The following is a 27,980-nucleotide window of genomic DNA, read 5'->3' as shown; positions in this document are numbered from 1 at the left end:
CATCCTAGAATTACTTACGGCATTTCTTCCGGAAGCACATCTGCCAGAATATTAATTGAATCGGTCTTGGCCTTGGAAGTAGGTGCAGCAGCAAGCAGGATCTTCAGTAACGCAATCTTAACGGATTACAAGAGTAACATTTATTTTAGAGCAAACATAATGATTATTCTCAATATGTCTCTACAGACTCTAGCACACAATGCTCACTAAATAGAGTTGTTATTATTAGGAGAGGGAACGACAGAGTGCTTGTGTCTTTACTGGACAAGGTACCGTCATTAAAGGGACTGTCTGATCAGCTAAAAAGATACAGCAATACATTAGCCCCCATTATGCAAGAAACATACCAATTACACTCTATTTTCAGTTTTGGCTGTGACTCTCTCTTTTGGTTAAAAAGGCAGAAGAGCGTGGAACTCACAAGTGACGCTACCTCATACCAAACAGAGTGATGCGGTAGAAATTGCTTTTCTTAAAGAGTACCTTTTATGGGATTTTTTTATTCTAGATAAATCCCCTGCTGATGCTGCCACCCTGAATGTTTTTTTTAAATATTGCTCCTACGCTCCTGTGCCCCCCTGCAGTTTTCCTGCTCAGTATGTAAATACTAAGCATCGGTACAGGGAGGAGGAGACACCAGGGTTTCTCAATGGGCGTCTCCTTCTCCCTGGCTGTGCCGCGATCCAATCACAGCGGAGAGCGTCACAGCAAGGGAGTAGGTGAGCTTTTTTTTCCTCTCTGGCTGTGACGCTCTCAGCTGTGATTGGATCGCGGCACAGCCAGGGAGAAGGAGACACCCATTGAGAAACCCTGGAGTCTCCTCCTCCCTGTACCGATGCTCAGTATTTACATACTGAGCAGGAAAACTGCAGGGGGGCACAGGAGCGTAGGACAGATATAAAAAATAAAAATAAATGACAGCAAGTAAAGGTATTTATCTAGAATTAAAAAAAATCCCATAAAAGGTCCCCTTTAAAACATCATTTAATTTGTCTATGGACTTATTAACAATAATGAAATAGAATATATTTAATAACAAACATTTTCTTTCCCCCCCAGAGTATATTCTGAGCCTCAGTGGTTACTATTATTATTGCAGGAATCGATTTATATTTGTGAGTATGGTGTAGCTCCACAGACAAATTAAATTAAGTTGTAAGAATATAACTTCTTTATTGTATTACTAAAATGAATATTATTTACTCTATGCACCATGAATAACATTACATATTATTTATCCATACAATAATAAGCTTTTTGTATTTAATGTTTTCATTATGGAAAATGCATTGCATTGAAGTAAATGTCTTAGTTTGGAATATTTATTATATATACAATTATTCCTGTGATTTCTTATATGGATTTTAGCATGTCAATCGACGAGGCGTGTAATCTGTTGATGCACCTCCCCTTCCTTTAGTTTTACCTCAAACAGTGTATTTTAAATTTTGATCTGTGTTCTGCAAGATACGTTGGTCATTGACTGACGAAGGAATCGGTATGGTCCCGAAATTCGTTGCAAGTATGCCAAATTTTCCAAGGTCTTCTGTTGATCTTCTGTCTACACTCCGAACCTTCCTCTGGATCTGGTAGGGGATTACGGCTCTACCCTGTGGATTATCTACACTGCTTCTCAGGTTGTTGCATCTGGAGCGCAACTCACACGGGTCAGCAGCCTCTCTGGCTGTAATCTCCTTTTCTGTAATGACTGTCCTGTGTATAAAGTACTGACCCATGCTTTATTACATGTGACAAAACATCCCATCTACCAACAATGTGATCTCCCCTCTCAATTAGATGGAGTGCCCCAATCATTTGGATATAATGTGAACTTACAGGTAGGGCTTAAACGATTACTCGATAGAATCGAGTAATTTGACACAAAAAAATCCTTGATGCAAATCATGGTCACATGACAGCCCGCACCGCGCTGCACTTTCAGTCCTGACACCTAAGCATTCACTATGACTTGATGCTGTGTGACGTCAGGACGACAGTGCAGTGCGCGGAGAAGATGATGAAGGAGCTGTGGAGCGGCACCCCCTAACGGAGAGGTAAGCATTTTGTTTCACTGGTCCTGGGGACATGGCTAGGAGGGGCGGAAGCTGATGTGTTTTTATAAAGAAAAATGTTCTTTTAATTCGTTTTTTGCTATTCGAGTACTCGAAGGCTTAAATCGACAGAATACTCGATTACAGAAATAGTTGATAGCTGCAGACCTACTTACAGGCATACATTGTACCTGTGGAGTAGAAAGGAGCAGGCAGTTTATCCAAATGACCAATGTGCTCCATCTAGTGCGGTGGGACAAGCAGGAGGGAGTCTTGCAGCAGCCGCACTTTTCTGGTCACTAGGAAGTTCAGTGAGGCAAGTACTGCAATTCTACTGGAAAAGGTGGTAGGGAAAAAAAAACATAAATATTCTTTTTTTTCCTGCCCTTTTCCTGCCCCCTTTTTTAAGGTATAAGTTGTTTGTCTTAATTACATTATAAGAATGGAAAATTAAAAACATTATTGATCTGGTGTGTACCAAGATGCTGTGTATACTGTATTATATACACCTTATAGTGGAACTAATTAAACTACAGATTGAAGCATATATTTGTATTTAGTTTTCATTTTCTGATTATACGTGTTTTTTTTTATTTTTATTTTTTATTGTTAATGATTTTATGTGAGCAGTGACCAGAAATATGATTTGCAGCAGTCACACGGACAGGAGAAATGAATGACAAACACCTGTCACCACAAAATGTAATGCAATCTGAAAGCACCATGTTATAGAGCAGGAGAAGCTCAGCAGATTGAAATATATTTTTGTGGGAAATGATTTGGTTAAATCTGTAAATTTATACATTTATACATCTTTGCTTTTTAACCTCCTATGAATACGTATCGGTACAGGAGGGAAGTGTTACTAGTGGGAGACAGCCATCTCGGTTTGTACACTTATACACACAGTGCTGTCAGTCACTGATAACACCTTCCTCCTGTACAGATAGCTCTTCACAGGAGGTCTACAACGCAAAGATATAAATGTAGAAATTCAAGTTTTATTGAAAAATTTCCCACAAAAAAATAACTAACTATCTGCTCGACTCCTTCTGCTCTATAACAAGCTACCTGAAGATTGCACTGCATTTCGTGAGGTCAGGTCCTCTTTAATTTACTTCTATGGGAGATTGTTGTGAGTATGCTCTGCGACCTGTGCTGAGGTCACCTTGTGAAGAGGAGGAAGGGGTGTTAATGAAGACCTCAAAGTCCCTATTGGGTGAAAATGCATCACCATTCATTATTGAGTATAAATGACCTATCAGGTTTATGTGAAAACTATGATGAGATTATTGGCACAGACATAATGTACTTACCATGTATTGAGGTAAACTAGAAAGAAGACCCTGGTATAAAATCTCCGCAGGCACTTGTTCAACCTCCTCTTCACCCTAAGTATCAATAATAAGGATACAAATTACATGGATAAGTTCTGGAAAAAACATAAAAAATAAAAAGACTAAGCATGGTAATGATACTTACGCCTGACAGTGGACACCTTATGAACTCTTCCTCTAGGTGAATCTGAACCTCAGCAATAGAAGTATATTTGTGCTGTGGGAGAGGCCAAAGTGATTACTGTAATTTCACAGTATCAGTTTTTTTCTGACATAATAATAAGCAACCATTTTAAACATGAAATTTCTGGGTTTTATCTTAAAAGGGACTTTGATACTGATGGCCTACCCTTAGATGGGGATCTGGCTGCACCTCCATTAATCAGCTGCTAGAAGGAGCTATTGCCACCAGAACTAACACAGTATACGGATCTAGAAGAACAGAAGCAGACAGCTCCGTACACCGTGTAGTCACCATGGTAGGTTTCTGCAGCACAGCTCCCATTCACTGGAATGGAGCTGAGCGGTAGGGATGCCGGGTGTTGGCCCCCCACCAATCTGATACCGATTACCTATCCTTACGATATGTTAGCAGTATCCATGTCCTGGAAAACCCTTTTATGTTGCTTGTGGATTTAAATCTCAACACTATGCATTATGAACAAAGTGTTTCCTGTAAAACAACTTCTAAATTAAATATCTGGGACATAAAATCTTACTACTGTTACCACAACGTCTATAGCTTGATGCACATATTATATAATTCACAGTGAACTCACCAGCTTTAGAGTTCGAATGCTCTCATGAATAGGGCGCGGTAAACCAACCACCGTGTCTGTGTCACTGTGAGATTGGAAGAGAAGGCATTGTGAACATTGCCTTTCATTTTTAATAAGCTAGGAAGCAGAAAATAAAAGCCTTATCTTACCTTCCAAGAGTGTATCCAATGAACTTACTACGACTCGATTCCAAGAATATCTCTATGTCTTTCTCCCTGTTTGAAGGTGAAAACCACAAAATGGTTTACAGTTTTAATAGATTTGAGGACAGATGGAGATTATCAAGCTCCATATTTAATAGAACGGATGAGTCATTTAGCTTCCACAATCTCTGACCCCTACGGTTTGTCAAGACATGGTGATGGCCCTTGTCGGCTAATGAAAGAAGTGTTAATTCATTGCTGCTTGTTAATGTTTGTGCATTCTTAGGCAAAGAGTTTCCACTTCTCTCAACAGTAAACCGCATGGCCCTGCAGCTTGCTGGATGCAGAGTCAGACTTACGCCAGCTGGCCAGAGAGGAGGCAAAGTTCTGCCGCACGAGAACCGCTCAAGCAATCATGACTGGTCCAAGATGAGGTTGTCCAGCACTCAACGAATTAATAAAATACAACATCAGTGGCACGTCATATTAATACCAACTCGTTTCAATCAACAATCTTAATCATGACATGCCATGTGGATGGACTGTGAGAAACTCGAATTGTAGAAGTATAAAAAAAAAAAATTCGGTCACCACTAGTGTTGAGTGAACTTGTGTTTCAAGTTCGGCATACAAGGTTTGGGTTATCTAAGAATTCCGATATGGATGCCGCTACCACAGACCATAACGGAATTCTTAGATAACCCAAACCTTGTATGCCGAACTTGAAAACACAAGTTCACTCATCCCTAGTCACCACCATTTCAGCCCCCAACTGCCACAAGCACCTTATAATTTTCTTGCTCAAGTCTCTATTCATGTTAATTGTAAGTTTCTCTGTTTTTTCATTTTGTAGAAAAACCTTTTTATATACCCAGCACACCATATGCAAATTGTGCTTTTGAAGACAAAGGGGCAGCAGTGCTAACTCTACAAATAAAGGCTTTCACAACCCCAGACAGCTTCATCATTGCTGATTGATGCCTGTAAACCAACAGACGTTAGTAGTGATGCACCCAAGATCTTGCACAAGTGAAAAAGTTGAAAAAGGGGTACAAGTTTGAAACAAACCCCCAAGAGTCAGGTGACTGATGTTGGACTCATTTAACAACACTTTACTCTCACCTCACTTTTGGCGCCCAAGGTAAACCTTTAGGGAAAGCAAGACGATCAGCAGGAGGTTGAGTAATTGATGGTGGCATCACTTCCTCCCGTTCAATTGAAAAAGGTTCTCCCTCTAAGCTGTTGTCCTCTTCATTTTCCTCTTCTTCATCACGAGTGTCATCTGTTTTGTATGGATCCCGCTCATTAAACGCATCAAGGTTATCCTGCTTAATGAGAGCCTAGAAGACAAAGCCCAGTTGTACAGTATTCTGTATATACCTACATTTTATTTTATCCTCCATTCCATTAGCAAGTTCATACAGTTCATTTTAGGTAATGTCATTTCATACCATCATCTGGCAACTTACTTTATGCTCCCTTCGACCTCTTCTCTGTTGCTGCTCAATAAGATCAGATGCTGAAGCCGGTGGAGATGCAGCTCTCATGTTGCGTATTACTTTAATGCTATCTTCAGGAAGTGGGGGCAGTCCCAAGATCTCTCGCTTTTCTGCTTTCATTTTCTGCAAATCTTCAAACCCACCAAGAGTGCACTGTGAAGGAAAAATATATAATAATAATAAAATAAATATATATATATATATATATATATATATATATATATATATATATATATATATTTATATTTTTTTCTCTCTACATACATATACACACACACAAAACTTGCAGTCATACACTTACCAACACTGTCTTCCACAGAAGCAACAGCACCTTTTTCATAGGAAAATGTGGAGCGTGACCACTACAGAACTTAGTGACCATCCCAAAAAGTAGCACAGCAAATGGCTCACTGTTATATACAGGAGATCCTGCATTAAAACAAAAATACAGATAAATAGACAACTCATACTTTTCGCTCTTATATAAAAAATAAATTCTTATATGAGATATAGGACATTGTAAATTATCCTAAAAGTAAATACCTAATCATATTAAGGGCTTATTCACACGGCCGTATGAACGGATCCGCACCCGTTCCGCTATTTTGCGGAAGGTCTGCGGATCCATTCATTTTTATGGGCCCTCAAAAAATGCGGACAGCATCCGTTATTCCCTACCGCGGCTCCGCAGAAAAGATAGAACATGTCCAATTCTTGTCCGCAATTACAGGGCAAATTGCGGAACGCACTACGGCCGTCTGAATGGACTTCTGTTTTTAAAGCCTATGGACATCTTTTTTATTTAAAACGCTATGTACACTATTGGGGACAATTTATTATTGCATTATACTTATTTTGAGCTTAAAAATCATTTTTTCAATTGGTCTTTATTAAAAAATATGGAATCCTTTGTTGTGTACATAGCTGAGATGCTCTAGCAGCATCCTGTTGATATTTTGTCTTTTCCGTCATCTGGGGAGCAGACGGACTCCTTATCTCTGCTCTCTGACCTTATAAACACTCATTATAGCTCAGTTCTTAAATAAATGTTTATGACCTCTCAGTAGTTTAGAGATAAGGCTTATTAGATGAATTGCACAAAGTGAAAGTACCAGTCACACAGTTAGAAAAAACTGTTAACCCTTTAAAACAGTTAACTCTGGCTTGATAGAAAGGTAAATGATGTAACTTGAAGTGATGGTAATCTTAATATCGGTGATTGTGGTTGTGAGTTATCCACTTAATGTGACCAACACTGATTCTCCAACTGACACAGCGTCTAGACAGGAAGTTAATCTAATATATAAAGCTGAGTGTATGCGTGTATGTATGTCCACTAAAGGAATTCGCACCATCGCGTTACAATCAAGGTTTTAGACCTGGTCTCAGCTCTCTAGGACATACCATTCCTGAGATATTCCCAAAAAATGCATTAGCCAATATAAGCTTGGTCACATGACCCTTATCAGCCAATAGAAGCTCGCAGGCCGTTAGCCTCCACATACACAGTTTTACTCTAGGTTTCCATAACACAGCCATTTTTCTTCACTGCTGTAGGAGAGCTTTAAAGGAAATCTGTCACCAGAATAATCACTATTGAAGTAAAGCCATGGCCTAATAGCACTTGGTACCTTATTTCAAGATGTTTCAGCAATAGATGTTTTTATCCTCTAAAAATCCAGTTTATTTGGTATGCAAATGAGCTAGTAAAGTGCCCAGAGGGGCGTCACTCTTGCAGAAAAGAGCCCAGAAGCCCTCTGCCACAATGTGTCCACCCTCAAAAGACGAACTTAAACCCCCGGCCCCAGGTCCGGCTAAGCCAAGCCCATGTTACGATTAGGCCACGCCCCTCCCACTCCTCAGCCGACAGGGACTGAAAAAATGAAGTTAAAAATCAACTTCTGTCAGCTGCAGGGGTGGGAGGGACGGTGACTCTTCCTGCAACTCACACTCAGACAGCACAGTGCTGCTGTCTGAGAGTGAACTGTTCAAAGGGACATCCCTGTGTCTGTCCAGGCCCTGCGCAAGACGGAAGACAGGGAGTCTGAAAGCTGTACTGTTCGGCCTAAAACTAGACCTCTGGCTACCCTAGGGGCAGGCTGCTGTGGAGGTCACTGTTAAGGGGGTGGTGTGCTGTGAAACTCACTGTTAGGCCTCTTTCAGACGGGCGTCCTGGGTGCATTGCGGGAAACCCACGCGATCGCGCACACAATTTCAGTCAGTTTTGACAGTGATTGCGTTGTTCAGTTTTTATCGTGTTGGTGCGATGCGTTTTGCATGCGCGTGATAAAAAACTGAATGTGTTGTGTAAATGTTATTATTTTCCCTTATAACATGGTAATAAGGGAAAATAGCATTCTTAATACAGAATGCTTAGAAAAATGTTGCTTGAGGGGTTAAAAAATAAAAAATGACTCACCTCATCCACTTGTTCGTGCAGCCGGCATAGTCTTCTTTCTTCTTCTTTGAGGACCTGCAAAAAGACCTTTAATGACGTAATCGCGCTCAGTGACGTCAGTGCAGGTCCTGCTGAATAGAGATAAAAAGATCCTTCGCCGGCTGCGCGAACAAGAGAGGATGAGGCGAGTTAATTTTTTTTTATTTTTTAACACCTCAAGCAACATTTTACTAAGCATTCTGTATTAAGAATGCTATTATTTTCCTTTATAACCATGGTATAAAGGGAAAATAATACAGTAAATTGACTTTAATCAATTTACTAACATCATCTCCTAGCAACCATGCGTGAAAATCGCATTGCATCCGCACTTGCTTGCGTTTTCACGCAGTCCCATTCATTTCTATGGGGCCTGCGTTGCTTGAAAAACACAGAATATAAAACAAGCTGTGATTTTCACGCAACGCTTAAATCACCGCCCATCTGCACAGCCCTATTGAAGTGAATGGGTCCGGATTCAGTGCGGGTGCAATGCGTTCACCTCACGCATTGCACCCGCGCGGAATTCTTGCCTGTGTGAAAGGGACCTAAGGGGGTTGGCTGCTGTGGAGGTCCAATTTTAAGTGACGAGAAACTGTGTGTGGGGGGCTGTGGAGGTCACTGTTTTGGGGGCGGGGTGCTGTCGATGTCACTGTTATAGTGGATAGTGTTGATATCTTTTAACGACACACACAAACATTAAACTAAATAGATTAAATATACCCGAGCGAAGCCGAGTCCTTCAGCTAGTTTTTTTATATTAACCGGCATCGAGGCTCCCAAAGGCATGAATAGAGAAACTGACTTTCTGTCCACACATAAGACGCTGTGTCAGTTGTGGTGCTCACATGAACATATATCAATAACAAAGATGACAGGGCCCTTTATCATGCGACTTCCTTTTTTAAGTAAGTCTGTCTTGTGGATGACACTAAGCATGCAACTTGGCGTTTGTTATTGGTATGTGTTCATGTTATCTTTAATCACTGGCGTGTGTGTGTGTGTATATATATATATATATATATATATATATATATATATATATATATATATATATATATATATATATATATATATATATAGCAGGGTATGTAAGGAATGTGTATATGGAGGTTAATCTCAGGTTACTGTAACCACCGGTTAATGCCCCGCTATCTTTTATGTGCCTGCCATTGCTATTTTAATACAATTAATTTTTTATTATATACTGTATTAATAAATGATTATTATTATTATTTTTTTCGTTTTCTGCATTTTTTTATTTGGTGGTGGTACTGAATGAATATTTTAAGGCTACATTCACACAACACTCACAGTGAAAAACTTACACGTGACAGACTTTTTTTTTTTAACGGCTGCCATGTCCATTTTAAAAACAATGGTAGTCTATGGATTTATTCACACGCAGACATTTTTTCAGTTGTGTGAATGTAGCCCAAGACTGTTCACACTGACGTCATGGATTCCATTTTAACAGTATTGCCGAGAACCCGTGTGAATCTTACTGATTTGCCAGTAATCTGTGAGGTTGCAATTTTTTGTTCTTGTAAAAAGCAACAGAAATCTGATGGAATTCAAACTGACGGCAATGTCAGCGGAGACTTACAAATCCTGCAACCCCTGGTCTCTTAGGTGACATCTGATATCATTATTCAGATGGCTGTCCTCATACCTAGCTCTGCGCGGAAAGTTTGCCTCATGGTTTTCCAGTCCTCACTGTCGGCTTCTCCCTCTTCACGTAATGTATCCACCATGATGTACATGATGTTTAAGAGAACTCTGAAAAGCAATGGCAGTGGAAAGAAATTAACAAAGTAAAACAATAATACGACAAGTTTTTAAAGCCAATTTAGAGAGTCACCTTACCGAAGGTCTGTGCTGTCGGCCAGAGAGATGGCGGGCTTCCGTACAGCATTACTGCAAGCTGCACTGTTCCTAAAACACAGACGTCCGAGTAGTCATTCACTGTCATTTATCACCACAGTAAATGAAAGTGACTAAACAAGTCAAGGAGGTTGCACCCCTATAAGAAGCGACAAGGCCCAAAGGTGTATCAGAGAAAAAAATTAAAATAAAATTATATATAATAAAGTGATCCAAAGATAATTAGCTGAAAATAAGGGTTGGGTGTTCACCCTAATCAGGGTGACTAAAAGGAAAAGGGGGAGTTAGTGGACAATAGACACACTACTATAGCATACCTATAATCACAGTTAGTGGAATTAATCACATATATTAACCATATGAAGGTATATTGAAGTAGCCAAAGATAATAATCAACTCACTTCACGGGGGGGTGGCCAGCTGGATAAACTCAAGACACCAGCATGGACCAATAACCCCCCAGCCAGGAGCGCCTGTGGAGTCTTCAAAACTGATAGTTGCCCAGTATGGAAAGAAAGGCTTCACCTCAGTAATATTGTTGAAGGCTTTGGCTGATGAAGGGGTTTGCACACCCCGACACACGTTAAGCCCTTTTTATGAGCCACTTTTCTACATTAAAGAAGCCAAAGCCTTCAACAATATTACTGAGGTGAAGCCTTTCTTTCCATACTGGGCAACTATCAGTTTTGAAGACTCCACAGGCGCTCCTGGCTGGGGGGTTATTGGTCCATGCTGGTGTCTTGAGTTTATCCAGCTGGCCACCCCCCGTGAAGTGAGTTGATTATTATCTTTGGCTACTTCAATATACCTTCATATGGTTAATATATGTGATTAATTCCACTAACTGTGATTATAGGTATGCTATAGTAGTGTGTCTATTGTCCACTAACTCCCCCTTTTCCTTTTAGTCACCCTGATTAGGGTGAACACCCAACCCTTATTTTCAGCTAATTATCTTTGGATCACTTTATTATATACAATTATATTTTTTTTTTCTCTGATACACCTTTGGGTCTTGGCGCTTCTTATAGGGGTGTAACCTCCTTGACTTGTTTAGTCACTTTCGTTTACTTCCATTTACACACTGATCTCTTTCAGTGTGAACACCCCTTTCAGCTGCCTCCCCTGCTACACTTGATTTTCTTGCCTCTGTTTTCCAGTTCTCCATCCACTGGTGCCTCCAGTTATATCCTATCTCTTGGAGTCATCCACTAGATTGGATTAACCCTCGCTTTTTTCTTTATAACCATCTATCACTACAAGCAGGATCTGCAACATTCCCCATTAGATAATATGCTGAAATATCCTTCTCCTAACTGCTATCTGGACGTCCTGACCTGTCACTGAACCAGATTCACATCTGGGTCCACATCCGTTCCAAACATTCACAATGTGCTGTCCGCAGCCGCACTTCCGTTCCGCGGCCCCGCAAAAAAAATAGAACATGTCCTATTCTTGTCCGCAGACAGACAAGAAAAGGCATTTCTATTATAGTGCCAGCCATGTGCGGTCCGCAAAATGCGGCCAGTGTCCATGTTTTGCGGATCCGCAATTTGCGGGCTGTAAAAAAGTTGCAGACGTGTGAATGGACCCTTACAAGTAGGTGAGCTAAAATGTATATTTTATTGTTCGTGGGTTATCCTGGAAAAGATAATGATTACTTATCCTCAGGATAGGTCATCATTATCACATACAGGTGGTCGAAGTCCTGGCATCTCCGCCGATCAGCGTTGTACATTGTACAGTGGTTTATTGGTATTGCAGCTCAGCCCCACTGACTTGAATGGGGATGAGCTGCAAATAAGCCATGTGACCAATGTACAGTCATGTCACTGGCCTAGTAAGAGGCTGCACCGGTCAAGGCCACTTCTAACAGCTGATCGGCAGGGGTCGAGGGTGTTGCACCCCCGCAGAACTGATACCGATGACCTGTCCTGAAGATAATTAATAAATATATTTTCCTGGATAACACCTGTAAATTGAATAGTTACAAGTTTATTTTAGAATAAAGACAACGGGAGCTCCGTACAGTATTAGAATGTATTGGCTCCGATAACAGCCGAAGTTATTAGTTTGCGAAGCCTCGCAAGACTTCGTATAATAACTTCGTAAACAAATTTTTACTGTAAAAAATCCCGTACAGTAATACAAAGTTTTATGCAAATAGACTTCGGATGAAGCATCTGAAGTTGATCTGCTCATCCCTCATAGTAACCAATCGGATTCCACCTTTCATTTTTGACAGCTCCTTTGGAAAATGAAAGGTGGAATCCGATTAGTTGCTATGGGCAGTTCTGATAAATCTCCCCCACAGTGTAGATTTGTACAAACTCTGCAGCCATACAGTGCCTCATGAGACACGCTGTTCCCCCCCAGAAGCAATGCAGCATGTCACAATTTGTCCTTGAACCCTCAGACTGGCCTGTGTGCTCCATATAAAGCAGCTGGTGGTGCCTTCCAGGAATAGGATACTCCAGGCTGGTGCAAAATAGGGGAGAATACTTCCATAGCCAGGAATATTTATTTGTGAGAGAAAAAAACCGAAGCCCTCCATGTGCCTCCCTGTAACACTGACACGCAGAGGTACAGAACAGCTTCATATTTGGTAGTGCATGACGCAATCCTGATCACAGCGAGGAGAATACAAAGTCTAATAGAAAGTTCTGCAAGGCATAATAGTTAGAGGAATAAAATCCTTTTGAAATGTGTGCATAAAACCCCTGGAAGTAAGCATGTCTGTATGAAAGAACGGAATCAGTTTCCTATATTTTGCAGTTACTGTGGTATTTGAACCCTTATTAATATACTCACTCAACTTCCATGTTAAGAAGTTCCACAAGGGCATTGAATGCACCGGCTTCTAGCAGCAGGAAGATGTTATGTCGCTGCCAGGTCTGCACTTCAGACTCAGATGTGCACTCCCCAAAAGTGCCTAATAAAAGAAAAAAAAGGGAGAATTAGTGCGAAAGCAACTAAAAGGTATGAAAGTAATAAAACAGAGCAAAAGGGAAACCATATGGAACAAAACACAGCAGAATACATGAGTAGTTGGAAATGCCCTCTGCTTACCCTGTGCCACATACAGGATTGCCCTAGCCACTTTTAGCCGTTTTTCCCTGGCCGTGACCTCCAAACCATCGAGGAGCCGCATGGTGTGTGCACGTTGCTGGGACACATCCAACTCTGTCCACTTTTTATCAGGCACTTAAATAAAAAAATTTAAAAAATTAAAAGTACAGTACAATCTAACCGGAGCCCCTCAAGCCATTTATTGCACCATCTTCTCCAGCTTACCATGTAATCGCAAGTCATCTTCAAAACATTTTCTGTTCAATTGAAATTCTGGGCCTTCTGTGTAACTATAAAGCTCTGATAGGAAAGAGGAACAAAATAATACAATCGCCACATAGCTCCAGTGTATGTCACCGTACCTGCAGCTGCTGACTTCCTGCCCATGTCCTGTCTGAGGGAACGGTTCAGTTCTTTCTATTGCTCACTGAAGCAGTTCTCATCTTGACTGATTTTCGGCACAATTCCATAATGTCTTTAAAAGGGGTTGTGTCACTTCAGTAAGTTGCATTTATCATGTAGAGAATAACACAAGCCACTTACTAATGTGTTGTTATTCTCCATATTTCTTCCTTTGCTGGATGGTTTTATTTTTCCACCACATTATACACTACTCGTTTCCATGGTTACGACCACCCTGCAATCCATCAGTGGTGGCCGTGCTTGCACAATATAGGAAAAAGCATAGGCCACTCTGGTGACCGGAAATGTGGGGCACACATAGGCTACTGCTTTTTCCTATAGTGTGCAAGCACGACCACCACTGATGGATTGCAGGGTGGTCGTAACCATGGAAAAATTAATCCAGCTGGAAAAGGATGCAATAAGGATAATAACAATACATTAGTAAGTTTCTTGTATTAACTTTCTTTACATAATAAATGCTATTTGCTGAAGTGAGAAAACCCCTTTAAAGCATAACTGTCACATTTAGACCCTAATTTCAATTTCCATATATGTAGTTACTAATAACATGATATTCCAGAATCAGTTACTATTAGACTGACTTACCCCATTTTTAATAAGATTCAGCCCTTCGCAACCAGTCTGCATAAAACTGCAATCTCACTATTCAATTAAGATGGCCGCCACTGCCCTCACCCTGAGGCTAATCCCGCCTGCCCTCACTAGCCAGTAACAATAACCCCCCAAAAGTGTCAGTAACCAGAGCCCTCCCCCTAAAGGGTTAATCACCTGCAGCACAAAGGGGTCCTCTTACCACATATTGCTTTCATTTATACACTGAGCAGACGGCAGATCTCCCTTCCCTGGTGTGCGCTGCTTCCACTCTGCATTCTCCTGCTTTGCTGAGTGAGGGAGCGTCTGCCAAGCGCAGGGACAGGGAGATGTACACACAGCCCAGGCACTGTTATCAGCTGCTGGGGAGGACCCTGGCTGTCATTAATGTGAGCCTGCACGCTGTGTGCTCCGTCTATCAACAGATAGATGGACCATGCCTAGCAACCCTATTTTAAGCACAGGTAAAAGTAGGCAGTACAGGGAACAAAAAATGTGGAATTAAGGGGTAATTGAATACACAGTGAAAAGTTGAAATAGGGCCACCAAGGTGATATTAACCACCTCAGCTCCCCTAGCTTAAACCCCATTAAAGAGGACCTTTCACTAGTTTAAAAACTAAAAACTAACTATATCAGTGGGCAGAGCAGCGCCCAGGGGTCCCACTGCACTTACTAGTATGTCTGGGACTCCCAGGCTATGAGCTGTGCGCTACGATTTGCCAGCGCTGCAGCAAGGGACAACCCTAATACAAAAACTCTGCCCCGTACAACAGAGGGAGCTGCAGACACCGGAGCCTATACTGGGCTGATGGGCATAGTGAGTTCATAGAAGTTTTTATTTTTTGTCACAAGTTAGCGGAAAATGATGATTTTTTTATTTATTTATTTTTTGCTTGCAAAGTCTCATATTCCACTAACTTGTGACAAAAAATAAAAACTTCCATGAACTCACTATGCCCATAACGAAATACCTTGGAGTGTCTTTCCAAAATGGGGTCACTTGTGGAGTAGTTATACTGCCCTGGCATTTTAGGGGCCCTAATGCGTGAGAAGTAGTTTGAAATCCATATGTGTAAAAAATGCCCTGTGAAATCCTAAAGGTGCTCTTTAGAATTTGGGCCCCTTTGCGCACCTAGGCTGCAAAAAAGTGTCACACATGTGGTATCTCTGTACTCAGAAGAAGTAGGGCAATGTGTTTTGGGGTGTATTTTTACATATACCCATGCTGGGTGAGAGAAATCTCTCTCTAAATGTCAACTTTTCTCATTTTTTTTATACAAAGTTGTCATTTTAGAGAGATATTTCTCTCACCCAGCATGGGTATATGTAAAAAGACACCCCTGGCAAACCCGATTTCTCCATTCACATCAATCGATGTGGATAAATAAATCATTGCCGGGATATATATATATTTTTTTATATACAAAGTGTTTGCCAAAGCATAGGAACATCAGTGCTGCAGCTCGTTCATCGGTTGGTCCACCTAGAAGGTAAAAAAAAAAAAAAAAAAAAAAAAGAAAAAAACAGGCCGCAACGCAATAAATTTATTAACATTAAGTTTATATAACATTTGAACAGAACATAACTTTTATAAACTTTATTGAACATGAACTTTTTTGCTTACCGGTGATTTTTTTATTATTTTTTTTGCCTTTATAGGACAAACCTCTCCTTCCCCATGGGACAATGTGCAAAGCGCCCAGAGATGTGGCGAAGTACATTATGCACTTTGTCCCAGGTGAAAGGAGAGGTTTGCAGCAGCTGTGAGTGAAAGGGCCCTAAGACCCCTGTGTGCCTGTCCTGTGTAACGCAATCCCTATGCTGTGTACCTGTGTGTGGTACTTCCGGAAACACACCCCTAAGCATAGGGCAGTCAGGACAGAAATAGCGGGTGTCACGCCTTATTCCACTCCTGCTACAGCCACAACATCTTTTTCGGGGTGGCGCTTGGGTTGAGGTACCAGAAACGACATTGGGGAAATGTCGCTCGTGTAGACGGCTCACTACACTGGTGGATGAGGCCACGGAACCTCCTGGATACAGGAGATTCTCGATGATCTCTTCCTGAAATTTGAGGAAGGATCCTGTTCTCCCAGCCTTACTGTAGAGAACAAAACTATTATAGACAGCCAATTGAATTAAATATACAGACACCTTCTTATACCAGCGTCTGGTCCTGTGGGAAAGTAAATAAGGAGCCAACATCTGGTCATTGAAGTCCACCCCTCCCATGAGCAAATTATAGTCGTGGACTGAGAGGGGCTTTTCAATGACACTGGTTGCCCATTCAATTTGTATTGTCGTGTCTGCGTGAATGGAGGAGAGCATGTAAACGTCACGCTTGTCTCTCCATTTCACCGCGAGCAGTTCTTGGTTACACAAGGCAGCCCTCTCCCCCCTTGCAAGACGGGTGGTAACGAGCCGTTGGGAGAAGCCCGGCGACTAGGTCGCACGGTGCCACAGCAGCCAATCTGTTTTAGGAACAAATGCCTGAAGAGGGGCACACTTGTGTAAAAATTGTCCACATAAAGCTGGTACCCCTTGCCAAATAAGGGTGACACCAAGTCCCCGACTGTCTTCCCACTGCTCCCCAGGTAGTCAGGGCAACCGACCGGCTCCAGGGTCTGATCTTTACCCTCATAGACTCGAAATTTGTGGGTATAGCCTGTGGCCCTTTCAAAGAGCTTATACAATTTGACCCCATACCGGGTGCGCTTGCTTCGGATGTATTGTTTGAAGCCAAGGCGCCCGGTAAAATATATCAGGGACTCGTCTACGCAGATGTTTTGCTCAGGGGTATACAAATCTGCAAATTTGGTGTTAAAGGGCTTCTGTTTTTTTTTTTTTTGGTTACTTATAATCCCTATACTGCGATTTATGCATACATACTGTAATTAATCATTTTGGTTCAGCAGATTCTGTTAAAAACATACTTTTAAAATATGCAAATTACCTTGCTACCAGCAAGTAGGGCGGCTACCTGCTGGTAGCAGCCGCATCCTCCTATCCTAAAGACGCCCCCTCCGCATGTTGATTGACAGGGCCAGCGGACGGGATCTTTCTCTGCTGGCCCTGTTTGCATTCAAAATCTGGCGCCTGCGCCGTACCTGTCTTCAGTCGGGCCGCTCCTTCCTCAATGCGCCTGCGCCGGGTGTAGATGTGACGTCATCGGCGCAGGCGCATTGAGGATGGAGCGGCCGAAGGAGCGTCCGCCTCTGTGCGCCTGCGCCGACTGAATACCGTTACGGCGCAGGCGCGAGATCTTGATAGCAGACAGGACCAGCCAGAGGATGAACCCGTCCGCTGGCCCTGTCAATCAACATGCGGAGGGGGCGTCTTTAGGATAGGAGGATGCGGCTGCTACCAGCAAGTAGCCGCCCTACTTGCTGGTAGCAAGGTAATTAGCATATTTTAAAAAGTAAGTTTTTAACAGAATCTGCTGAACCAAAATGATTAATTACAGTATGTATGCATAAATCGCAGTATAGGGATTATAAGTAACCAAAAAAAAAAAAAAAAAACTGTTTAGTGGGGTGACAGAAGTCCTTTAAGGGCTCTTTCACACCTGCGTTCTTTTCTTCCGGCATAGAGTTCCGTCGTCGGGGCTCTATGCCGGAAGAATCCTGATCAGTTTTATCCTAATGCATTCTGAATGGAGTGAAATCTGTTCAGGATGCATCAGGATGTCTTCAGTTCCGGAACGGAACGTTTTTTGGCCGGAGAAAATACTGCAGCATGCTGCGCTTTTTGCTCCAGCCAAAAATCCTGAAGACTTGCCGCAAGGCCGGATCCGGAATTAATGCCCATTGAAAGGCATTGATCCGGATCCGGCCTTAAGCTAAACGTCGTTTCGGCGCATTGCCGGACCCGACATTTAGCTTTTTCTGAATGGTTACCATGGCTGCCGGGACGCTAAAGTCCTGGCAGTCATGGTAAAGTGTAGCGGGGAGCAGCATACTTACCGTCCGTGCGGCTCCCGGGGCGCTCCAGAGTGACGTCAGGGCGCCCCAAGCGCATGGATCACATGGACACGTCATCCATGCGCATGGGGCGCTCTGATGTCATTCTGGAGCGCCCCGGGAGCCGCACGGACTGTAAGTATACCGCTCCCCCGCTCCCTGCTCCTACTATGGCAACCAGGACTTTAACAGCGTCCTGGCTGCCATAGTAACACTGAAAGCATTTTGAAGACGGCTCCGTCTTCAAATGCTTTCAGTACACTTGCGTTTTTCCGGATCCGGCGTGTAATTCCGGCAAGTGGAGTACACGCCGGATCCGGACAACGCAAATGTGAAAGAGGCCTAAGGTGGTCTATGAGGGGCCGAATTTTGTGGAGCCGGTCAAAAGCTGGGTGGCCCCTGGGACGAGAGGTGCTGTTGTCGCTAAAGTGCAGGAAACGCAGGATGGTCTCAAATCGTGTCCTGGACATGGCAGCAGAGAACATGGGCATGTGATGAATTGGGTTCGTGGACCAATATGACCACAATTCATGTTTTTTTGTCAGGCCCATGTTGAGGAGAAGGCCCAGAAAAGTTTTAAATTCGGAAACTTGGACGGGTTTCCACCGGAAAGACTGGGCATAAAAGCTTCCCGGGTTGGCGGCTATAAATTGAGTGGCATACCGGTTTGTTTCTGCCACGACTAAGTCAAAGAGCTCCGCAGTCAAGAACAGCTCAAAAAATCCCAGTGCCGATCCGATCTGTTTCGACCCGAACTCCAGACTTTCTGATCACTTACAGATACTATAAAAGTACCAATGCTGATTAGCGATATGCTAATCAGTGAATCAGTGACTGCGGTGCGGTGGGCTGGGCGCTAACCACCTAACAAAGGGGCCTAAACTATCCTAAACCTAACCGTCAATACTAGTGGGAAAAAATTTGACAGTTTACACTGATCACTTTTTTCCCTTTCACTAGGTGATTGACAGGGGTGATCAAGGGGTTAATTGGCGTGATGGGGGGTGATGTGGGGCTAAGTGTAGTGTTGGTGTACTCACTGTGATGTCTGCTCCTCTGCTGGAACCAACCGACCAAAAGGACCAGCAGAGGAGCACAGAAGCCATTTAACACATTATATTTATACACTGCGTGCAGAATTATTAGGCAAATGAGTATTTTGACCACATCATCCTCTTTATGCATGTTGTCTTACTCCAAGCTGTATAGGCTCGAAAGCCTACTACCAATTAAGCATATTAGGTGATGTGCATCTCTGTAATGAGAAGGGGTGTGGTCTAATGACATCAACACCCTATATCAGGTGTGCATAATTATTAGGCAACTTCCTTTCCTTTGGCAAAATGGGTCAAAAGAAGGACTTGACAGGCTCAGAAAAGTCAAAAATAGAGATATCTTGCAGAGGGATGCAGCACTCTTAAAATTGCAAAGCTTCTGAAGCGTGATCATTGAACAATCAAGCGTTTCATTCAAAATAGTCAACAGGGTCGCAAGAAGCGTGTGGAAAAACCAAGGCGCAAAATAACTGCCCATGAACTGAGAAAAGTCAAGCGTGCAGCTGCCAAGATGCCACTTGCGACCAGTTTGGCCATATTTCAGAGCTGCAACATCACTGGAGTGCCCAAAAGCACAAGGTGTGCAATACTCAGAGACATGGCCAAGGTAAGAAAGGCTGAAAGACGACCACCACTGAACAAGACACACAAGCTGAAACGTCAAGACTGGGCCAAGAAATATCTCAAGACTGATTTTTCTAAGGTTTTATGGACTGATGAAATGAGAGTCTTGATGGGCCAGATGGATGGGCCCGTGGCTGGATTGGTAAAGGGCAGAGAGCTCCAATCCGACTCAGACGCCAGCAAGGTGGAGGTGGAGTACTGGTTTGGGCTGGTATCATCAAAGATGAGCTTGTGGGGCCTTTTCGGGTTGAGGATGGAGTCAAGCTCAACTCCCAGTCCTACTGCCAGTTTCTGGAAGACACCTTCTTCAAGCAGTGGTACAGGAAGAAGTCTGCATCCTTCAAGAAAAACATGATTTTCATGCAGGACAATGCTCCATCACACGCGTCCAAGTACTCCACAGCGTGGCTGGCAAGAAAGGGTATAAAAGAAGAAAATCTAATGACATGGCCTCCTTGTTCACCTGATCTGAACCCCATTGAGAACCTGTGGTCCATCATCAAATGTGAGATTTACAAGGAGGGAAAACAGTACACCTTTAGTATGAAGCACAACAAAATTCCAGCACTCACGATTTTGGTAGCTAAAACAGTACACCTCTCTGAACAGTGTCTGGGAGGCTGTGGTTGCTGCTGCACGCAATGTTGATGGTGAACAGATCAAAACACTGACAGAATCCATGGATGGCAGGCTTTTGAGTGTCCTTGCAAAGCAAGGTGGCTATATTGGTCACTGATTTGTTTTTGTTTTGTTTTTGAATGTCAGAAATGTATATTTGTGAATGTTGAGATGTTATATTGGTTTCACTGGTAAAAATAAATAATTGAAATGGGTATATATTTGTTTTTTGTTAAGTTGCCTAATAATTATGCACAGTAATAGTCACCTGCACACACAGATATCCCCCTAAAATAGCTAAAACTAAAAACAAACTAAAAATAAACTTCCAAAAATATTCAGCTTTGATATTAATGAGTTTTTTTGGGTTCATTAAGAACATGGTTGTTGTTCAATAATAAAATTAAATCCTCAAAAATACAACTTGCCTAATAATTCTGCACTCCCTGTAAATATAATGTGTTAACTGGCTTGTGATTAGATTTTTTGAAAATCACCAGCCTGCCAGCGACGATCATTGGCTGGCAGGCTGGTGACGAAATACTCCTCTAACTTTTGCCGGCCCGCAATGCGCATGCACGGGTCGGCTGTGAGCGTAATCTCGCGTCTCGCGAGATGACGCGCCGGCGCGTCCAGGAGGAACAAAACGACCGCCTCCGGAACGCAATCCTGCGTTAGGCGGTTAATCACAACAATCCAATACTCCAAAAAAAATATTATAATAATAAATACGACATTTATCCTTTAACCACCTCCCGACCGCCTAACGCAGGGATGCGCCCTGCGGGCGGCCGGGTTATTTCTAGTTGACGCATCGGTGCGTCATCTCGCGAGACGACGCGCATATTCGGCCTGCACATGCGCAGTGCAGGCCGGCAAAAGTTTCCGAAGGAGTTGGTCATCAGCCTGCCAGCCAATGATCACCGCTGGCAGGTTGGTGACTTTTAAATAAACGAATCACAAGCCATTTAACACATTATATTTATAAATATAATGTGTTAAATGGCTTCTGTGCTCTCTGCTGGTTCCTTTTCGTCGGTTGGTCCCAGCAGAGAGCACACATCACAGTGAGTACACCAAGCACAACACATTTAGCCCCAGATCACCCCCCATCACCCCAATTAACCCCTTGATCACCCCTGTCAATCACTAGTGAAAGGGAAAAAAGTGATTAGTGTAAACTGTAACTTTTTTTTTTTCCACTAGTATTGACTGTTCGGTTTAGGTTAGTTTAGGCCCCATTTGGTAGGTAGGTAGCTTCAGTTAGTGCCCAGCCCACCGCAGTCGCTGATTAGCGTATCGCTAATCAGCATTGGTACTTTATAGTATCTGTAAGCGATCAGAACTGATCACAGTCAGATCTATAATAGTATTAGTGTCACCTTAGCTCGCCCTCCACCCAAAACGCAGTGTTTGCCCGATCAGGCCTGATCGGTCGCCCACACGTGCGTTCACCCACGCCCGCCCCGCCGCAGTGACAATTTTCAAGCGCTGCGGCGATAAAAAATAAATCTGTTTTGATATTTTTTATCAATCGCAGCGGCTTCCTGTACTTCGCTAGTCTCCCATTTGTAAGACAGGCTTGCTTTTTTCTTGGGTAGTCTCAGGGAATACCCCCTAAATTTAGTTGACCAAATGGCAAGTAAGGGGTATTCTTCTGAAGAGGCCTACAGGCTTCTGACCCAGTCGGATGAGGAATGGGAACCCTCATCTGACGAATCCAGCGGGTCAGAATACGAACCTGTAGAAAGCAGTAGCAGTCTGACCCAAAGTTCGGACGATGAGGTTGAGGTCCCTGATACCACCAGGCGTACCCGGCCCCGTGTTGCTAGACCACAGGTTGCGCAGGATCCGCTTCAAGGACAGCAGAGTGGAGCTGGCGCTGTCGGATTACGTGGTGAGGCATACACCAGCAGCGCAGCCCATCCTGGACCTAGTACCAGCACTGCCGTACAACATGGTGAAGTGGCGAGCACCAGAAGGGCAGTTGAAGCTGGCACGGTGGCACGTGCAGTAGTTCCCACCTTCGCAGCCACCGCACAGACAGGCCCGTAGAGCCCCTAGAGTCCCTGAGGTGCTGGCAAACCCTGATTAGCAGCCCCCATCTTCAGCCGCACCAGTAGTTCCCCCTTTCACCGCCCAGTCTGGAGTTCGGGTTGAGACAGCTCAGATCGGATCGGCCCTGGGGGTTTTTGAGCTGTTCTTCACTGCGGAGCTCTTTGACTTAGTCGTGGCAGAAACAAATCAGTATGCCACTCAATTTATAGCCACCAACCCGGGAAGCTATTATGCCCAGTCTTTCCGGTGGAAACCCGTCCAAGTTTCCGAATTTAAAACTTTTCTGGGTATTCTCCTCAACATGGGCCTGACAAAAAAGCATGAATTGCGGTCATATTGGTCCACGAACCCAATTCATCACATGCCCATGTTCTCTGCTGCCATGTCCAGGACACTATTTGAGACCATCCTGCGTTTCCTGCAGGATGGTCACCCAGCTTTTGACCGGCTCCACAAAATTCGGCCCCTCATAGACCACTTCAACATCAAATTTGCAGATTTGTATACCCCTGAGCAAAACATCTACATAGACGAGTCCCTGATACATTTTACCGGGCGCCTTGGCTTCAAACAATACATCCCAAGCAAGCGCGCCCGGTATGGGGTCAAATTGTATAAGCTCTGTGAAAGGGCCACAGGCTATACGCACAAATTTCGTGTCTATGAGGGTGAAGATCAGACCCTGGAGCCGGTCTGTTGCCCTGACTACCTGGGGAGCAGTGGGAAGACAGTCTGGGACTTGGTGTCACCCTTATTTGGCAAGGGGTACCACCTTTATGTGGACAATTTCTACACAAGTGTGCCCCTCTTCAGGCATTTGTTCCTAGAACAGATTGGCTGCTGTGGCACCGCGCGACCTAGTCGCCGGGACTTCCCCCAACGGCTCGTTACCACCAATCTTGCAAGGGGGGAGAGGGCTGCCTTGTGTAACGAAGAACTGCTCGCGGTGAAATGGAGAGACAAGCGTGACGTTTACATGCTCTCCTCCATTCACGCAGACACGACAATACAAATTGAACGGGCAACCAGTGTCATTGAAAAGCTCCTCTTGGTCCACGACTATAATTTGCTCATGGGAGGGGTGGACTTCAATGACCAGATGTTGGCTCCTTATTTACTCTCCCGCAGGACCAGAGTCTGGCATAGGAAGGTGTCTGTATACCTAATTCAATTGGCTATGTACAATAGTTTTGTTCTCTACAGTAAGGCTGGGAGAACAAGATCCTTCCTCAAATTTCAGGAAGAGATCATCGAGAATCTCCTGTATCCAGGAGGTCCCGTGGCCCCAACCACCAGTGTAGTGAGCAGTCTACACGAGCGACATTTCCCCAATGTCGTTGCTGGTACCTCAAACCAAGCGTCACCCCGAAAAAGATGTTGTGTCTGTAGCAGGAGTGGAATAAGGCATGACACCCGCTATTTCTGTCCTGACTGCCCTGACCTATGCTTAGGGGAGTGTTTCCAGAAGTACCACACACAGGTAGACTATTAGCATAGGGATTGCGTGACACAGGACAGGCACACAGGGCTATTAGGGCCCTTTCACTCACAGCTGCTGCAAACCTCTCCTTTCACCTGGGACAAAGTGCATAATGTACTTCGCCACATCTCTGGGCGATTTGCGCTTTGCACATTGTCCCATGGGGAAGGAGAGGTTTGACCTCTAAAAGGTAAAAAACAAAAAACAAACAAAACAAAAAAAATCACAGGTAAGCAAAAAAGTTAATGTTCCAAAAGTTCAATAAAGTTTATAAAAGTTAATGTTCTGTTCAAATGTTATATAAAGTTAATGTTAATAAATTTATTGCGTTGCGGCCTGTTTTTTTTTTTTTTTTACCTTCTAGGTGGACCAAGCGATGAACTAGCTGCAGCACTGATGTGCATTCTGACAGAAGCATTGCGCTGCTTTTAAATTACACAAAGTCGGTGTATGCGGCGCTGCAAGACGAGATTTCTCCTCTGCAGTAAAAAACGAGATTTTTGTGAAATCACAAGGACCGTGGGTATAGCTTGCTGCTGCCACTAGGAGGCGACAATAGGCTGAAAAGTGATAACTCCTCCCCTGCAGGCTATACCCCCTCCAGCCTGGAGAGAGCATATCAGTTTGTGCCCAAGCAATAGGAGTAGGAGAAAATAGCCATACGGTAAACAACCAACAACTGACCAACGCCAGTCGGATCAAACCAGAACTGGGGCCATACTGGCTCCACAACCGCCAACAATAACAGCAAACAGAAATTACTGGGTGGGAGCTGTGTCCCCCAATGAACTACGCGAGAAAGAGATTTTACAGGTGAGTTTCACAAAAATCTCGTTTTCTCGCTGGTTTCATTGGGGGACACAGGACCGTGGGACGTCCTAAAGCAGTCCACGGGGAGGGAACAAATCACATGCCCATGGAGAAAAAACACCCTCGAGGATGCGTAACTCACTGCCGCCTGCAAGAATTTGCTGCCTGGAACAGTATCCGCCGGTGCCTAGGAAGGCACCCGGTAAAACTTGATGAACGTGTGCCCGGAAGACCAAGATACTGCCTTCCACACTGGAAGCTACTGCATGAAAGAGATGGACCCGAGAAGTGCCGACCGCTGGTCAGGTGGGCCAAGACTCAGCTGGGCGTTGCCTACCCGAGGGCGGAATGCCCGAGCAACTGTTGAACGGATCTATCTGGAAAACATCCTTTGGAGGCAGTCAGCCTTGACAAGGACCCCAGAATAATAATTGGTAGAAGTCCGTAGGGCTGTAAGCGCTAGACAAGGACAAGCAAGCTCAGGGGCCAAATCACATGACTGATGGAGAGCTCTGTCCGTGTACTACAAGGGAGAAAGAAGAGAAACCCATGTCTGTGGGGCGTGGAAAGGCGACCACCTTCTGCGAAAAAAGAGGATCCTGGACGGAACACTGCCCTATGTTCACACTCAAAGAAAAAAAGTACGTACAAGAAGGCGTATCAATTCAGAGAAAAAAATAAAAATAAAAATAACGCCACCAAACAGCTGGCTCCTGGCCGCAGCTGTGGAATCAGAACTAAAAGGCCAAGTCCGTATCATTCACCTCTGGTCCAGAGAACGCCCCCTAGGGAGCAGAATATTGGTAGACCAACGCCCTTATAGCCATAGAGGCTGGTGGTGAGATTTTTAGTGAGAGAAGCTGCCTGAGAATCACTAAGAAACAAACGCCTGAGCCAGGCGTGCCCCACTGCAGACCAAAGTATCAATACCACACGGGAAAGGTAAAGTAAAGCCAATGTGAGCACCGCCAGTGATGGGAAGCCCCGTCAGTGACCATATTTCAACAAAGCGGCAACGCTGCCTGGAAGGGCAGATGAGTGGAACAAAGATGAGAGAAATACTCTTGCCAGGTGAAGTTCGACCACGATGTCCAACGCCTCCGCCATACCCGAGGAACCCTGGGCCCGAAAAAATAGAGATGGGCTTCCAGAGTCATACAACCCATGGCTACTGGTCAGCTAGACAGGAGGATAAGGAGATCAGTTATCCACCAGGAGGGGAGACCGGAAAGGAAACGTGTGATCCGTACCAGGGACGAAACCCCTACTAGCGGGGGACATCGTAACAGACACCCGCTCTACCCGTCTTGGGAAGGCTCTCAGTCCACCCCCGGAATGAGCAGTGAAAGAACAACCACCATTGGCTTGAGGTGATATCACTGACATCTGAACAGAGGTAGCACCAATTGCGTTACGGTATGACTACTAGAATCCAGGTCCCGCTTAGAATGGCAATCTAGTGTTGACGAGTGCCGTAGGGACTGATCTACCCAGTAGAACGCACTCAAAAGGTAGGTGCTGATCAGCCATAGTAACTACACCATCGCCACACCCGAGCCGACGACAGAAGGACAACAGATAATAATAATAATGAAGAAAGACCGGCACTCACTGTAGTCTTCAACAAAAGATGATGACTTTATTGGTCACATACAATACTCTGACGCGTTTCGGCTCACATCAAGAGCCTTTCTCAAACATATGGATTGGATGTGGCAGAAGGACAACAGTTGTCAGAGCCACGGACCCTTATTGGTAGTAAACCAGAAAGAGGCCAGAACTAGAGCCCATTCCCATGTGAGACTGGAGCTCTACAGCGTCTAGTGGTGATGTGATACTCCGCCTGAAGGGAGGCCCTACAAGTGAAGCCCCAAGAGTAATGCTCACGCCATACTCCAGCCGAGGAGTAGGCCACACCGTAGAGGTCACTGATTCTCGTGTTAGAGGAATCCGTTGCCTGACGAAAGAATTGTGCAGAAGGAACCTTAGCATGTAGTGTGACTCAAACACCCCTCGTGCGGTAGGGGCTACCGCATGCTCCACCAGCGTGGACATAAGGGAAAGGCCTGAGGACATCCAGTAGAAGTTCTGGTATCAAGCCGGCCCAGTTAGTAGAGCTAACCTTAAACCCTCCACCTGACAAGGGCGCTGAACAGGAGCAACTGCCGAATTAGTACCAGGGTAGAACTCCTACCTGAGGGGGGCTGTCTCGCTACAGCGATTAGGAGCATCTAGCCCTAGCGTGAAGACTACCCTGCGAAGGAGAAGCCGTTGTAGTAGCCACTGCAGATTGCCAGCATAACGCCCTTACCTAGATAAGGATGAGTGGTGGACGAAGCATCCGGAGTCGGTGGAATATTCCGCTTGCTGGATCTTGATCAAAGTACTCTGTGCAGTGTGACTGATCTGAACGGTGAAGGCTCATGGGGATGGGGAGCCTCTAGGACACATAAGGCTGAGTGACTCCCCTGAGAGTACAAAGGCCGACATTCTAATGTCTCCAATAAGTGCATGAAGAAAAGAGGGATACAATATGGGAGTATCCATAGTATCCAGTGGCAGTATCCATATGCCACTAGATGGAGAATATCAGGCACCAGCAGTACCGACTGTTGCCACGGACCACCTGTGAAGGGAACCAAGGCATCTAGAGTCGTGGCGTAGCTGAAATACAGCAAGCAAAGATGCATAGTGATTCCCCCGTTACTGAATCTTTGTAGAGGGTAATGCCATAGGAAGTATGTGATGGCAAATGGGAGATGGAATAGCAACCAACGGAAGCGCAAACCCCCTGTTAGGGAAGTGGGTAGCGTGATCGTCAGAACCGCAATCTACGGAAGTGTAATTACCCCCTTAATGGAGGGGGAAAAATCTACGGCAAGCACTGCGCCCAGTGGCAGTGCAAACGCTTTACCTATGATCAGGGGTCACACATCCAGTAAGTACTGTAACCGAGGTAGTGCAAATACATCACCCATCGAAGGGGGGTAACGACCTAGCAGGAACTTGCATATGACGAGTTCTGTACACTGTGGGAAATTGCCATCATCCCACCCCAGAAAGGGTGTAATGCATACGTAAACACTGCGACAGCAGTGAGAATGCCATAATGCCACCTATACAAGAGGTTAATGTATGCTGACGATACTGAGCCCAGT

General features: G+C 44.2%; 1 protein-coding gene across 1 annotated transcript in view; it reads right to left on the bottom strand.

Annotated features, from left to right (window-relative positions):
• STRIP1 (striatin interacting protein 1) overlaps positions 1-27,980 on the bottom strand; it is a 52,932-nt gene that overhangs the window by 12,031 nt on the left and 12,921 nt on the right. Inside the window, exons 3-15 of the mRNA XM_040424095.1 lie at positions 13,425-13,499; positions 13,200-13,334; positions 12,942-13,062; positions 10,113-10,181; positions 9,919-10,025; positions 6,111-6,238; positions 5,780-5,962; positions 5,433-5,650; positions 4,317-4,382; positions 4,168-4,231; positions 3,534-3,605; positions 3,368-3,442; positions 19-116 (exon numbers count right to left, since the gene is read on the bottom strand). Of these exons, the coding sequence (XP_040280029.1) occupies positions 19-116; positions 3,368-3,442; positions 3,534-3,605; positions 4,168-4,231; positions 4,317-4,382; positions 5,433-5,650; positions 5,780-5,962; positions 6,111-6,238; positions 9,919-10,025; positions 10,113-10,181; positions 12,942-13,062; positions 13,200-13,334; positions 13,425-13,499 (1,411 nt within the window). The remainder of the gene's footprint in view (positions 1-18; positions 117-3,367; positions 3,443-3,533; positions 3,606-4,167; positions 4,232-4,316; positions 4,383-5,432; positions 5,651-5,779; positions 5,963-6,110; positions 6,239-9,918; positions 10,026-10,112; positions 10,182-12,941; positions 13,063-13,199; positions 13,335-13,424; positions 13,500-27,980) is intronic.

Source organism: Bufo bufo, chromosome 3 (genome assembly GCF_905171765.1).
Source record: "Bufo bufo chromosome 3, aBufBuf1.1, whole genome shotgun sequence".
NCBI classification, from domain to species: Eukaryota; Metazoa; Chordata; class Amphibia; order Anura; family Bufonidae; genus Bufo; species Bufo bufo.
The sequence above is the reverse complement of the archived record's forward strand: the minus strand, read 5'-3'. Positions and strand labels throughout refer to the sequence as shown.